At 63.5% G+C, this 11,862-nt stretch overlaps 1 protein-coding gene across 1 annotated transcript; it reads left to right on the forward strand.

Moving 5' to 3' along the window:
- Positions 1–224: 224 nt before the first annotated feature.
- On the forward strand, positions 225–11,191 carry PTPRN (protein tyrosine phosphatase receptor type N; the record flags this gene model as incomplete). Its single annotated transcript, XM_080620894.1, has 23 exons — positions 225–327; positions 1,995–2,045; positions 2,238–2,351; positions 2,593–2,698; positions 2,827–3,025; positions 3,204–3,528; positions 3,725–3,841; positions 3,955–4,034; positions 4,116–4,390; positions 4,857–4,943; positions 5,092–5,171; positions 5,386–5,450; positions 7,704–7,916; positions 8,036–8,245; positions 8,335–8,482; positions 8,603–8,676; positions 8,980–9,057; positions 9,192–9,311; positions 9,401–9,567; positions 10,611–10,664; positions 10,781–10,845; positions 10,951–11,024; positions 11,120–11,191. 23 exons carry the CDS (start codon positions 225–227, stop codon positions 11,189–11,191), a joined length of 2,877 nt encoding a protein of 958 aa, XP_080477020.1.
- Between the last annotated feature and the right edge of the window lie 671 nt (positions 11,192–11,862).

The following is an 11,862-nucleotide window of genomic DNA, read 5'->3' on the forward strand; positions in this document are numbered from 1 at the left end:
CTGCTCGATAACTGGGGGGCGTGAGCCCGAAGTGGGGGGAAAGAAGAGCAGGGCTCTGATTGGTTGCGGTCAGAGGGGCGTGTCGCGGTGGCAGTGGACCGTGGTCCATTGGCGGAGAGGCGGAGGTAGGCGGGGCGCACGGCACGGCGGGGCGCGGGTTGGCGGCGGCGGCGGCGGCGGGGGCGCGGCCGGCGAGTGCGCCATGGTGCGGCCGTGAGCGGAGCATGGGGCGGCGGCTCCTCCGGGCGGTCTTCTGCCTCCTCCTCCTGGCCGGCCGAGGGCTGCTGTGGGACGGCGGCGCCTCCGCTACCGCCACCGCCGCGCACGGTGAGACCGGGGCCCCGGGCAGGGCGGCGCCCCGAAGGTTGGGGGGCGTTTCCCCAGAGCGGCTGCAGGGCAGTTGGCTTCGCGGCCGGTGCTGTCACCGCTGCCCTGGGTGCTGACACGGCCGCAGCGGCAGGCCTGACCCCGGTGGAGAGCAGGAGAAGGCATCTTGGTACCAGCACCGCGGATGCGGCACTGGCACCGGGGGGCGCCTCTCTCCCGGGTCTGCTGATGGTGCTGCTGGCCCCGGGGTAACCTGGCGGCTGCGGAGTTGCTGACGCCACTGGGGCCGGTGGGATGGGATAGGAGCAGGGCGGTTCTCGCTCAGACACCCTGCCCGCAGCAAAGCCGGTGTCTGAGGCTGCCACAGGGATGGAGAACCGCAGGCAGCGGCCCCGAGCGGCGGCTTCCTCCGGGACCCCGGCGCCCTTTAGCCGCCCTCCACCGGCAAGCACGGCCCGGTCCGGGACACGAGGGCGGGCTGGTGCACCTGCTCTCCTCCAGGTCGGCCCGTGCGGTCTCTCCCCGGGGCTCTCTGGGATCCGGGTGCCACTACCGGTAGCAAGGCTGCAGCCCCCCCCCCGGCACGGCACAGCCCCGGTGGCGGTCGCTGACTCACTACCGGGCGCCCCCGACTGCTGCGTCCCCTCATTCTCTGGCGGGCCCAGGAGCGCTGGGACGGGTCCGGCCGCACTGCAGAGCTCCGCCGCCTCCCAGAGCAGGCGGGAACGGCGCCGGATCGGCTGCGGCCGAGCCCCGTCCTGCCTGGGGAAGCCTCCCGGGATTGGGACCGGTGCCGCCTCTCGCGGTGGAGCGAAGCGGAGCGTCCCGGCGGGAGGCGGCTGCGTCGCTTCAGCACCGCGGACAGCGCCCGCCCTGCCCCGCCGGCCCGGCCCTCCTTCCGCCGCTCCCGTCGCCGCCCGGTGGTCCCTCCTCGGTAGCGGGGTCCTGTGCCTGAACCTGCGTTGGCCCCTGCCTCGGGGGACTGGCCCCTGGATGGCCGGGTCTCAGGGACCTCCTTCCCCACTTGCCCCCTTCCCCCGCGGCGGGCTCGCGGGCCCCTCCCTCCCCTCCCCCCGGTTGTTTTCTCGTTCCTTCCTTGCCATCCGGGGCTGAGTCATCGCCTGCTGCCTTCTCGCTGCTGACGGTCTTGGACCGGGGGGGGGGGGAGAGAGGAAGGGGGAAGCCGCCCCCTGCCCAAGTGCTGCCCCCCGAAGGGAATGGAGAGACACCCCCCCCCCCGCTGCATGCCTGCTTTGGGGCCCCCCTCCCAGTGAGAGTGGATCCCCGGTGTCACAAGGTGCAGGGCTGTGTCCCTGCCTCGTAGTGCCTCATGTGGGAGGGCAACAGACACGGTCTTGTGGGTCTCTGCCCCCTCAGCCTTCCCTTCCTAACTGCTGACACCCCAAAAAACTCCAGGCCTCCTCCTGTCCTCAGAGCTAGGCAGGTTCTGTACGCAGCTCCCATCTTGGGTTTGAGTGGGAGAGGCTGGCACTGAGTCCCTGCCTGTGGCTACCAGGCTGTGCTCCCCCATCACTACATTGCACCCCTGTGGCACTTCCCTGGGGGAGTGAGGGTCCCCAAGCAGCTGGTGATGAGCAAACCCCACTGTAGACCCCCTTGAGCACAGTGCTGACTGACCTGCGTGTCTGTCTGTCTGTCCGTCCCAGGCTGCCTGTTTGACCGGAGGCTGTGCTCCCCCCAGGAGGTGTGCGTGCAGGGTAGGTGGCTAGCAGAGGTGCAGGGATCCCTTCTTCCTTCCCAAGGGGTGGGAGAGGGTGCAGGGATGCCTTACAGGTGAATTGGGGTCCAATGCGGGGGGGCCATGGCAGGGAAAAGTTGGGACTGTGTCCAGAGACTCCCACCCCGCAGGTGTTCATCCATCCAGCTCGACTGCCTCCCCTCTCTTGCAGATGGGCTGTTTGGACAGTGCCAGGTGGGCTCTGTGCAGGACAGACCCTACTTCCAAGTCACCTCTTCTGTGCTCCAGCGCCTTCAGGATGTCTTGCGGCATCTCATGGCACAAGGTGAAAGGGGGAGTGCGGTGGGAAGGGGGTGTCAGGCAGCATTTCTGAGTGGCACTGCAGCTGCCTGGGGTCCTGCTGCCCCAGGGGCCAGGCTGGGCTGAACTGGGGTCCAGCTGATTCTAGCAGGAGCGGTGTCAAACCCAGGCAATGGGACACAGGGTCAGGACAAGATGGTGGCCTCCCATGTGCTCACCCCATGGTCCCCAGGACTTCTGTGTCTCACAGCCCCCTCCCATGGCAGGGCTCTCATGGCAGGACGGCATCACCCAGTACGTGATCTCGCAAGAGATGGAGCGCATTCCCCGCATTCGCCTGCCGCCCTCACTGGAGGCAGCAGCCAGGGACAGGTAGGGCAGTGCCAGCCACTGGCCTACGAGCAGAGCAGGACAGTGAGAGCTTTGCCCTCCAAATGGGGTTTGGAGGGGGGACCTCCCCCATACCCAGGTGAGTCACCCCAGTGCTGTTTGCATCCGAGGTTCCTGCCCCTCCGTGGCTCCCCCCGGCGAGCTCCGCTCGCCACGGACTCGGGCCTGTCCGCAGCTCAGCATCTGGGGCAGCCCCTGCCGCTGCTGCCCTCCCCTCTGCTGCAGCGGTACCTGGAGCACCTGCTGCTGCCCTCCCTGCCCCAGCTGGGATATGAGGATGCTCTGCTCAACCCCTACTCCTACCACAAGGTAAGCGGGGGGTAAGTGTCCTCCTAGCTGGAAAAGTAGAGACGGGCAAGGGGCTGCTGCACTCCCCACATCCTCCTTCTGCCGGTGCTGGGGTAAGCCCCGCCTCTGGGGTGCCCTGCCGTGGGGTGGCAGGAGCCCTGTGCCGTTTGACCTTGGTGGCTCTGTGTTTCAGTTGCAGTTCGGCTACCAGGACAGCGCTCACCAGCTCCCTGGCGGCTCGGCCAGGCAGAGCCCCGAGACCTCCTCGCTGCTGGGCCGGGTCCCCGCCCAGGCTCTTTTTGGGGCCGGCCCTGCGCCCTCCTATGGTGGGCAGCCAGGAATGGACGGGGGGCATCTCTTCCAGGACTTGGGTATGCTTTCCCTGCCCAGAGAGAAAGCGGGCCGCCCTGAACCTCCCAGCACCAGGCTCCAGCACAGCTTGCGGCTCCCCAGTAACTACAGGGACATGGAGGAAAAGGAGCAACCAGCGCCCCTGGCTTCCCAGCCACCCCCTGCACAGACAGGTACCATGTTCTCCAGCCTTCATCCCCATCCTGTCCCCACAGCCATGTTCCTCATAGTTCAGACTCCCCCTTTCTTTGGCTTCATGCCCATGGGTGATGTATTCCCTTAACCACACCTGCCCCAGCTGATGCATTCCCAGCCCGTGGTACCTGTGCAGGTGCACAGCATCCAACCTGATGCTCTGTTGTGTTACAGATGCTGCCCTGAAGAGACTGACCTCTCTCCTGGCCAGCTATGGCCTGGGGCTGCCAGAGCTGAGCCCTCAGCAGCTGAGCAGCCTCTCCACCCTCCTCCAGCTGATCCAGAGCTCTGGTGAGTGGGGCACAGGGACTGGCAGTGGTGGGTGCCCGCACGCCCTGTTCCAGGGTAGGGAGTGTTGCCTTTCGGGGTGCATGCTGCAGGACCTCTGTCTCTCTCCTTGACAGGTCTTGCTGGCCCTGAAGTGCCCACAGTGAAACGGGTGGGTTTGCAGCAGAGTGGTGCTGGAGGAGGTGCCACAATGCAGGTGAGATGCAGGGAGGTGATTGTGGGGCAGCCCCCTAGGCTCTCCTCAGAAGTCCCAGCTCCTCCCTTTCTTTCCCTGCAGGTGATGGAGAGGGATATGCAGCACAGAGAGCAGCCAGTGCCCCCTTCCTCCACAGTGCCAGCCCCAACCAGCAGCACCCCAGGGGATGGCCTGAGGGACAGGGCAGTGTCCTCGCCAGCCCCCCAGGCTGAGCCGCAGCAGGGACCCAGTGAGCAGGTGCTTAGCCCCGGGAGGCCAATTGTGGTGAAGAAGAGCTACACGGAGGCGAAGGACGGTGGGGTGCAGCGGGGCACACGACCACCGGATGAGTATGGCTACATCATCACAGACCAGAAGTGAGAGCTGGGGGTCAGGCAAGGGGGGATGTGTGTGTGCGCAGGGTCTGTATCCCCTCCATGCTGGCTGTCATGGCTCCACATGCTCGGCTGAGCCTGTTTGGGTCTGTGGTAGGGTCAGCTCCCCAGCCCCTCTCCACACATCATCCTTATCCCACCCAAAAACCTCCCTCCCCCAAAGCCCAAGCCAAGGCCAGAGCTCACTGCTGCAGGACAGGATGCGGGGTTGGGCTCGGCCAAGTGTGTGCACAACTGCCTCTGTGCACACTCCTGTGCAAGCGGGGGGTGTTAGCTTACCCCCATCACCACACATCCCCATGCTCTTTCCTTCTGCCACCCCGGCAGCCAGCACAGCCTTTGCTGCATGCACAGGACTCCCTGAGCTTGCTTGTCCCCCTTCCGCAGCCATGGGAAGCGTGGGCTCTCCCCTAGCACCCAGCTCCTCACCCTGCCGCTGTCCCCACAGGCCCCTGGGGCTGGCTGCAGGCGTGCGGCTGCTGGAGCTCCTGGCCAAGCACCTCCACCTCTCCACGGCCAGCTTCATCAACATCAGGTGAGGGCAGTGAGGCCGTGGGGTGCTGCTGTCACAGCCCTGGCCATGCACAGCCACCTGGGAGGCGGACCAGGAGGGAGCATGCTGTGGTGATGGGGATGGGGGCTGTGCTTCCCAGTCTCATGCTGTGTCCCCGCTTCCCTGGCAGTGTTGTTGGTCCTGCGCTCACCTTCCGTATCCGGCAGAACCCCCAGAACCTCTCACTGTCAGATGTGGCCAGCCAGGCTGGTGAGTTGGAAAGGGGTCCCCTGGTCCACTCTTCCCCTCATTGAGGGGTGCCTGAGAAGTGGGCGCTCCCACCATAGATCCCACTGCCCTTGGCTGAACTGGAGAGCTGGTGTGGATTGGGCAGCTGTCGGGAGTATCCCTTGGCTCTGTCTCTGTCGAGGGTCTCTTGGGTGAGGGGGAAGCACCCCTCTGACCATTTCCTCTCTGTTCACAGAGCAAGCAAAGGCAGAGCTGGAGGCTGAGCTGGGCCTGAAGGTGGTGCAAACAGGAGTGGGAGAGGTAGGAGCGACTGTGCCCATCCCTTGGGGCTGGGGACAGGGTTGGGACAGAGCTGGGAAGTGCGCTGTGCCCCAGCCCTGGGGGGCAGGGGTCTTCATGAGCAAGCCTACCCTGTGGGTCTGTGGGGCAGTGAGGAGCAGAGGGCTGTGTTTGGGCTGCTGTGCTGGAGACAAAGGGGTCGAGCAGGACAGCTCCAGTGACCCCTTTCACCCGGCAGCGTGATACTGCTCAGCTGCCTGCGCTCACAGCACAGTCTGCTCTTTCCAGGCTAACAGCTCCATAGGGTTTGAAGGCAGTTTGGAAGAGTCTCCCAGAGGTTTCCTCCATGACCTGGGGCTGCACCCTGCAGGGCTCATCTTCACCCTCACCTCCCTCCAACTGGGCACCCCAGCGCCAGGCTGTGCCCAGAGAACCCTGGAGACCATGGCTAGGCAGGCAAAATGCTATCATGCCCCCAGAGAATGGCAAAGCAGCTGAAGACAGGGATGGAGCAGGAGCCATCTGCTTGGAGAGGGGCATCCCCTCCTCATGCTCCTCTGGGGACCCCAGAAACAGTCTCCTGGGGGAAGGAGCAGGGCTGGAGATGGGGAACTGAGCATGGTTCCTGTGTTTGCAGTGTGGGGAAGGGAAGTAGTGCAGCTCATCCCCAACGGAGGGTCCCCATTTCCCACCCTCCTGCCTTGTGACCGTAGCTGTGGGCAGGGAGGAAGGAAGTGGGGACCTTGGAGGAGGAGGAGGCCATGGAGAAGGGGTGGCCTGGCTAAGGAGGCAGCCTGTCTTCATCAGCAACATGTGGAGTGTTGCTATGGCAATGCCTTTTGATGTGGCAGGAGTGGGGAGAGATGGCAGAGATAACAGGAGCTGGAGCTCAGAAAAGGCTGAGGCAGCTTTGTGAGCCCTCTTCTGCGTGGATCTCCCCAGTCTAGAGCGGCTTGTGCTTTACCTACACCTTCCCCTGCCCAGGCTCTGAATTCAGTGGGACTGGTGGAAAATTTGGGGAAGAAGGGATGTAGAGAGGCAGGGGGGAAGAGCAGGACCCACGCAGGCCTGTAAGGGAGGTCCCTTCTGCCCCCAGCCCTGCTGACCTCTCCAGACCTTCTGACACCTTCAGGGTTGCAGGGCTTATCCTGTTTGGGTGCCCGGGGAGTCAGGAGGTGCTGGCACTGATGGATACCCCTGGCTGCCGGGCTGGCTGGGGCTGGGGGCAGGCAGCAGCAGGGACCCCTGTGTCGGAGGCATCCCCAGGCGAGGATGATGATGATGATGTAGGTGATGACGATGCAGTGTTCCCTCGGTAACCTCATCAGGCTCGTAGCCAATAGAAGGCCATGGCAGTGAGGTAATGCTGGGCTCTGGCACCTCATTGGGCACAGCATATTTGGTGGCGGTGATGCCCCAGCATCCCTGTGCTGCCCCAGGACCTGGCTTGGGGGTTGACAGCATCCTGATCACCAGCGACTCTGGGACAAGGCCTTAGGAGAGGGTCTCATCCAGCAAGCGCTCAGCATTATCCTGTCCCAGCATGGGACTGGCACGGGTTGGGTATCCCTCCCAGCCACCAGAAAGGAGCCCTGAGGGCACTGCCTGTAAGGTGGCAGGGGCTGCTCTGTGTTCCAGCTGGGAAGAGTGACTGGGAGACCTGTCTCTCAGCCACCAGGATGGCACCAGCCCTCTGGCAGCACCAGCAAATCCCACTGTGTCGTTCCTTAGAGCCCTGGCTGCAGGGAAGAGCCAGCCCAGTTTAGGGAAGTTCCCTGGGAGCTGTGACCAGTTCCCTGGACCCAGCACTACAGTGGTCCATCATTTGCCATAAATCCCCCAGTCTGAATCTGGCCCTCATTAACTTCCAGCTGGGCATGATGCCACTTAACCTGAGCAACATGTGGCTACTGCCTGCCCTAGAGGGGGCAGCTCAAACTGGAGCTGACATGGGGAGCAGTCCTGCTTGCTAGGAGCAACGGAGCAGCAGGTTTCTGTTGCTTGGCCTTGGCCAGGCTCAACCCAGCACCAAGGATTGTGAGCAACATTCCATGCAACATGCAGGTGGGTGCACCGTGTCACCCCAGTGACACCCAGCACTCCAGTGACACCAGCTCTGCACCCGCTGAGGATGCTGGGACAATCAATGCAGCACCGAATGCCCTTGCTCTGCTTCAGTCTCCCAAAACCCCAAGTGTGGCACAGAATGGGGTGCCTGCCCCCCCAGCCCCATGTAGATGCCATCTGCTAACCCTTGCTTGGCTCTGCCCCCAGCGCAACGAGGCCGCTGCCTACTCACGCCCATCCCGCTTCGGGGATGGCTTCCATACGGTGCTGCTGACCTTCATCGTGCTGGCCTGTGTGGCGGGCATTGCCATTGCAGCCTCCGCAGCCTTCTGCCTCCGGCGCCATGCCAAGCAGAGGGAGAAGGAGCGCCTGGCTGCCCTGGGGCCTGAGGGTGCTGCTGACACCACCTTGGAATACCAGGTAGGACCCTGTGGGATGCGGGACCCTGCAGGATGCAGCACCACTGCATCAGCATCGCTTGGGGCTGCCCTAGGGCAGTGCTGTGGCCAAGGGACAAGGCTTTTATTGGGGTCCCCCAGGAGCTGTGCCGCCAGCACATGGCTGCCAAGTCTCTCTTTGGCCGTGCTGAGGCATCGGCAGCGCCAGCAGAGACCTCACGGGTCAGCAGCGTCTCGTCCCAGTTCAGCGATGCCCCACAGCCCAGCCCCAGCTCCCACAGCAGCACACCCTCTTGGTGCGAGGAGCCCGTTCAGTCCAACATGGACATCTCCACTGGACACATGATCCTGGTAAGCCTGCCTGCTGGGGTGGCAGGTTCCTTCCCCAGCCCCTGTGTACCCGGCTGGCTGCCAGGGTGACCCCTGCCCTTCTGCCCCAGGCATACATGGAGGACCATCTCCGCAACCGGGACCGGCTGGCCAAGGAGTGGCAGGCTCTCTGTGCCTACCAGGCTGAGCCCAGCATCTGCTCCATTGCCCAGAGTGAAGCCAACCTGAAGAAGAACCGCAACCCTGACTATGTGCCCTGTGAGCATCCCTGGTGGCCAGGGACCAGCTTCCAGGGCCCTGGCAGGAGGGTGGTGTGGGGCATGGGGATGCCTTGCTCCCCCAGGCACTCACCACAGCTCCTGGTCTCCATTTCCCTAGATGACCATGTGCGGATCAAGCTAAAAGCTGAGAGCAACCCGTCCCGCAGTGACTTCATCAACGCCAGTCCGATTGTGAGTAACCACCTGGGGCTCCTGCTGTGCCACCCTGCTCTGTGATGTGCTCTCAGCACAGGCAAGGCTCCCACTCTGGGGTGGAGCTGGACTGAGCTCGCATGCCTGGGGGCTACATTGCTTGTGAGCGATATGCCTGCCCTACTGCTCAGATGTGGTTAAAACCCATTTCCCTCATGGATGTGGCACCTGAACCTCCCTCCCCAGTGCTCCCATCACCCCTGGGGTATTCCCCAGCTCCTCCTGGTGTCACCCACCCCTGCCTGAAGAGCAGGCAGTCTGACATCCCCTTTCCCACACCAGATTGAGCATGACCCACGGATGCCTGCATACATCGCTACACAGGGGCCACTGTCCCACACTATCGCTGACTTCTGGCAGGTGAGTGTCACCCAGCAGTGCCAGCCCGCTGGGGTCCTTCTGTGTGCTGCCCACCAGATGGGTCACAAGTGGCTTGGCCCCCCTCCTGCCTGGGCCATCACCCTGTGGTGACACCCGCTGTGCCTTCCTGGCAGATGGTGTGGGAACATGGCTGCACTGTCATCGTCATGCTGAGCCCGCTGGCTGAGGACAGTGTCAAGCAGTGTGACCGCTACTGGCCAGATGAAGGCTCCTCTCTCTATCATATCTATGAGGCAAGTGTGGCCAGTAGCCTGGGGCAAGAGCATCCTCCAGCCCCCTGTCCCTTGAGTGCTGATAGCCACAGGCTGCCTCTCTCGGACAGGTGAACCTGGTGTCGGAGCACATCTGGTGCGAGGACTTCCTGGTGCGCAGCTTCTACCTGAAGAACGTGCAGTCGCAAGAGACCCGCACCCTGACGCAGTTCCACTTCCTCAGCTGGCCGGCCGAGGGCATCCCCGCCACCACCCGGCCCCTCCTGGACTTCCGCAGGTGAGCGCCCCCCCCGGCACCGTGTCCCGAGGAGCCAGCGGGGCTCCCAGCCGCAGGGGGCCGAGGGGCGAGGACAGCGTTGCCGCTGTGGTGGGGGTCAGGGCTGCGGCATGGACCGACTGGGGGGCAGGAGGCTGCCGTGCATGGGCAGGAGCAGAACCAACCCGGTTCCGGCCAGCTTGGGATAAGGCTCAGCAGAGCTCGGTGGGTTAGAAACCTCCATCCGAGGTTGCTAGGACTCTCCAGCCTTTGTGGGGAGGGGGAGAAAGGGCTCTTCCCCTTAGCTGGCATGGGGGACAGCACAGCCTGGCACCTTCCCCAGCCATGGGTGAAAAAGAAACCCCTGGAGCCTGCCTTGAGCAGCTGTGTCCCATTGCTCCCCATGCCCTAGAGCCAGCATCAGGTCTACAGCTAGGGGAGAGGGCAGCGGGGCCGGGACTGCTCCCAGGGGGTTTGCAGGCAGTGCCTAGTTGGGTCTCTGGGTCCCTGGGGGATGGTGGGCTGGGGGCTGGCCAGGGCTTCTTAGGGCAGCGTGGGTTCTCCGAGCACATCGCCCTCCTCTCCGCCCCGCTCACGCTCTCTCTGTCTCTCTGTCTGTCTCTGTCTCTCTCTCGCAGCTGCCGGCGTCATTTTTGTGATTTGCAGCTAGTAATCTGGCTCCAGTTGCATAGTCACAAAAGTGATCGTTGGCAGCCGTGCCTGCTGCATGGAGCATGCTGGGAGCCCCGCCGGCGCCTGGCCCCCAGCTTCGCACCCCACCGGACCAGAGCTGCTCCCCTGGGGTCCTGCCACTGCTCCCCTTCCCAGGCTGGGCACCTCAGGAGATGGGCTCTTTTCCTTCCCCAGCCCCATTCTGCTCATGGGCCCCATCCCATGCCCATTGCCACTGGGGAGGCAGGAGGAACCATGTGGTGGACCCCCAGGGCCACATCATGGGGTGCCCACTGCCCCTCTTCACCCCAGCTCAGCACAGCGAGGGGCTCCTAGCACAGCCTTGTCCCTGGCATGGCAGGGCACTGACCTGCTCCCTCTTGTCCTTGCAGGAAGGTGAACAAGTGCTACCGGGGTCGCTCCTGCCCTATTATTGTGCATTGCAGGTACCGCTGGGGCTGGCTTGGGGGTATAGCCTGGGGGTGGCTGCAAGACTGGGACTTGCTGGCCAGGACCAGTCCCTGGAGCTGGTCCCCCTGCTCCAAGTGTCTGTGTCTTGCAGTGATGGTGCAGGCAGGACCGGGACGTACATCCTCATTGACATGGTCCTAAACCGAATGGCCAAAGGTAGGTGCAGGGCAGCACTGCTTCCCCCCTGTTCTGGGGGGCTGCAAGGCCATGTACTTGGCCTGTGGCCCCCCCTCCTAGCACCTTTCTCACCCTCTGCCCCAGGGGTGAAGGAGATAGACATAGCTGCTACGCTGGAGCACATCCGAGACCAGCGGCCTGGCATGGTGCAGACCAAGGTACCCCCAAACTGGGGCTCCTCTCCCTCCCTCAGTACACCTCCCAGTGCTGGGCTGACATGGACCCTCATGTCCCCCCTCCTCCACTCCCCCAGGACCAGTTTGAGTTCGCACTGACGGCTGTGGCTGAGGAAGTGAATGCCATCCTGAAGGCACTGCCACAGTGATGGCGAGGAGCCCTTCCCTCTCGTCTTCCCCCCTGCCCCCCAGCTTTGCGTGCTCTCCTTGCCCTGCCTGTGGGACCGCTCTCCCTGTAAAATGCTGTCTGTGCTGCTGGCTCTGTTTCCCCCCCAGACCCTCCCTTCCCTTCTCCCCAGGCACACAGGGCTCAGCCCCTCTGTGCACAGGGCACCAAAACCATCACATCTGCTGCCACCACTGAGGGGACAGGGTTTGTGTCCCCTAGTCCCTGCACAGGAGAGGTCCAGCTGATGGTGCTGGGAGTTGGCTATGAGCCCCCAAGTTGTTGTCCTACCCCCCAGTCTTGTGGTCCTGTGTCAGCTCCCTGTCTGTGCCTGTGGAGTGGGCAGGGGTCCCTCATGGCTGGGGGTACTGGGTGCAGGAGGGCCTGTCCCAGCCCCTGATCCTCCCTATGTGCTCCCGCCTCGTCACTCAAGCAGAAGAGAAATTTCTAGAGAAATATAATTTTGTATCTTCATGTGAATAAAGTTCTCGTGTCACGTTTGTGCAGCTGCAGCCAGGCCTGGCCTCTGCCTTTGTGTGTATGGGGGGCATGGGGAATCATTGGTCACTATCCAGAATGCACTATGCAGCAGCACATCCCACACTCCACAACCACCAGACAAGTGCAGCAGGGACCCTCTGCCTGTGAAGGACG

Source organism: Psittacula echo, assembly GCF_963264785.1.
Source record: "Psittacula echo genome assembly, chromosome: 6".
Lineage (NCBI taxonomy): Eukaryota > Metazoa > Chordata > Aves > Psittaciformes > Psittacidae > Psittacula > Psittacula echo.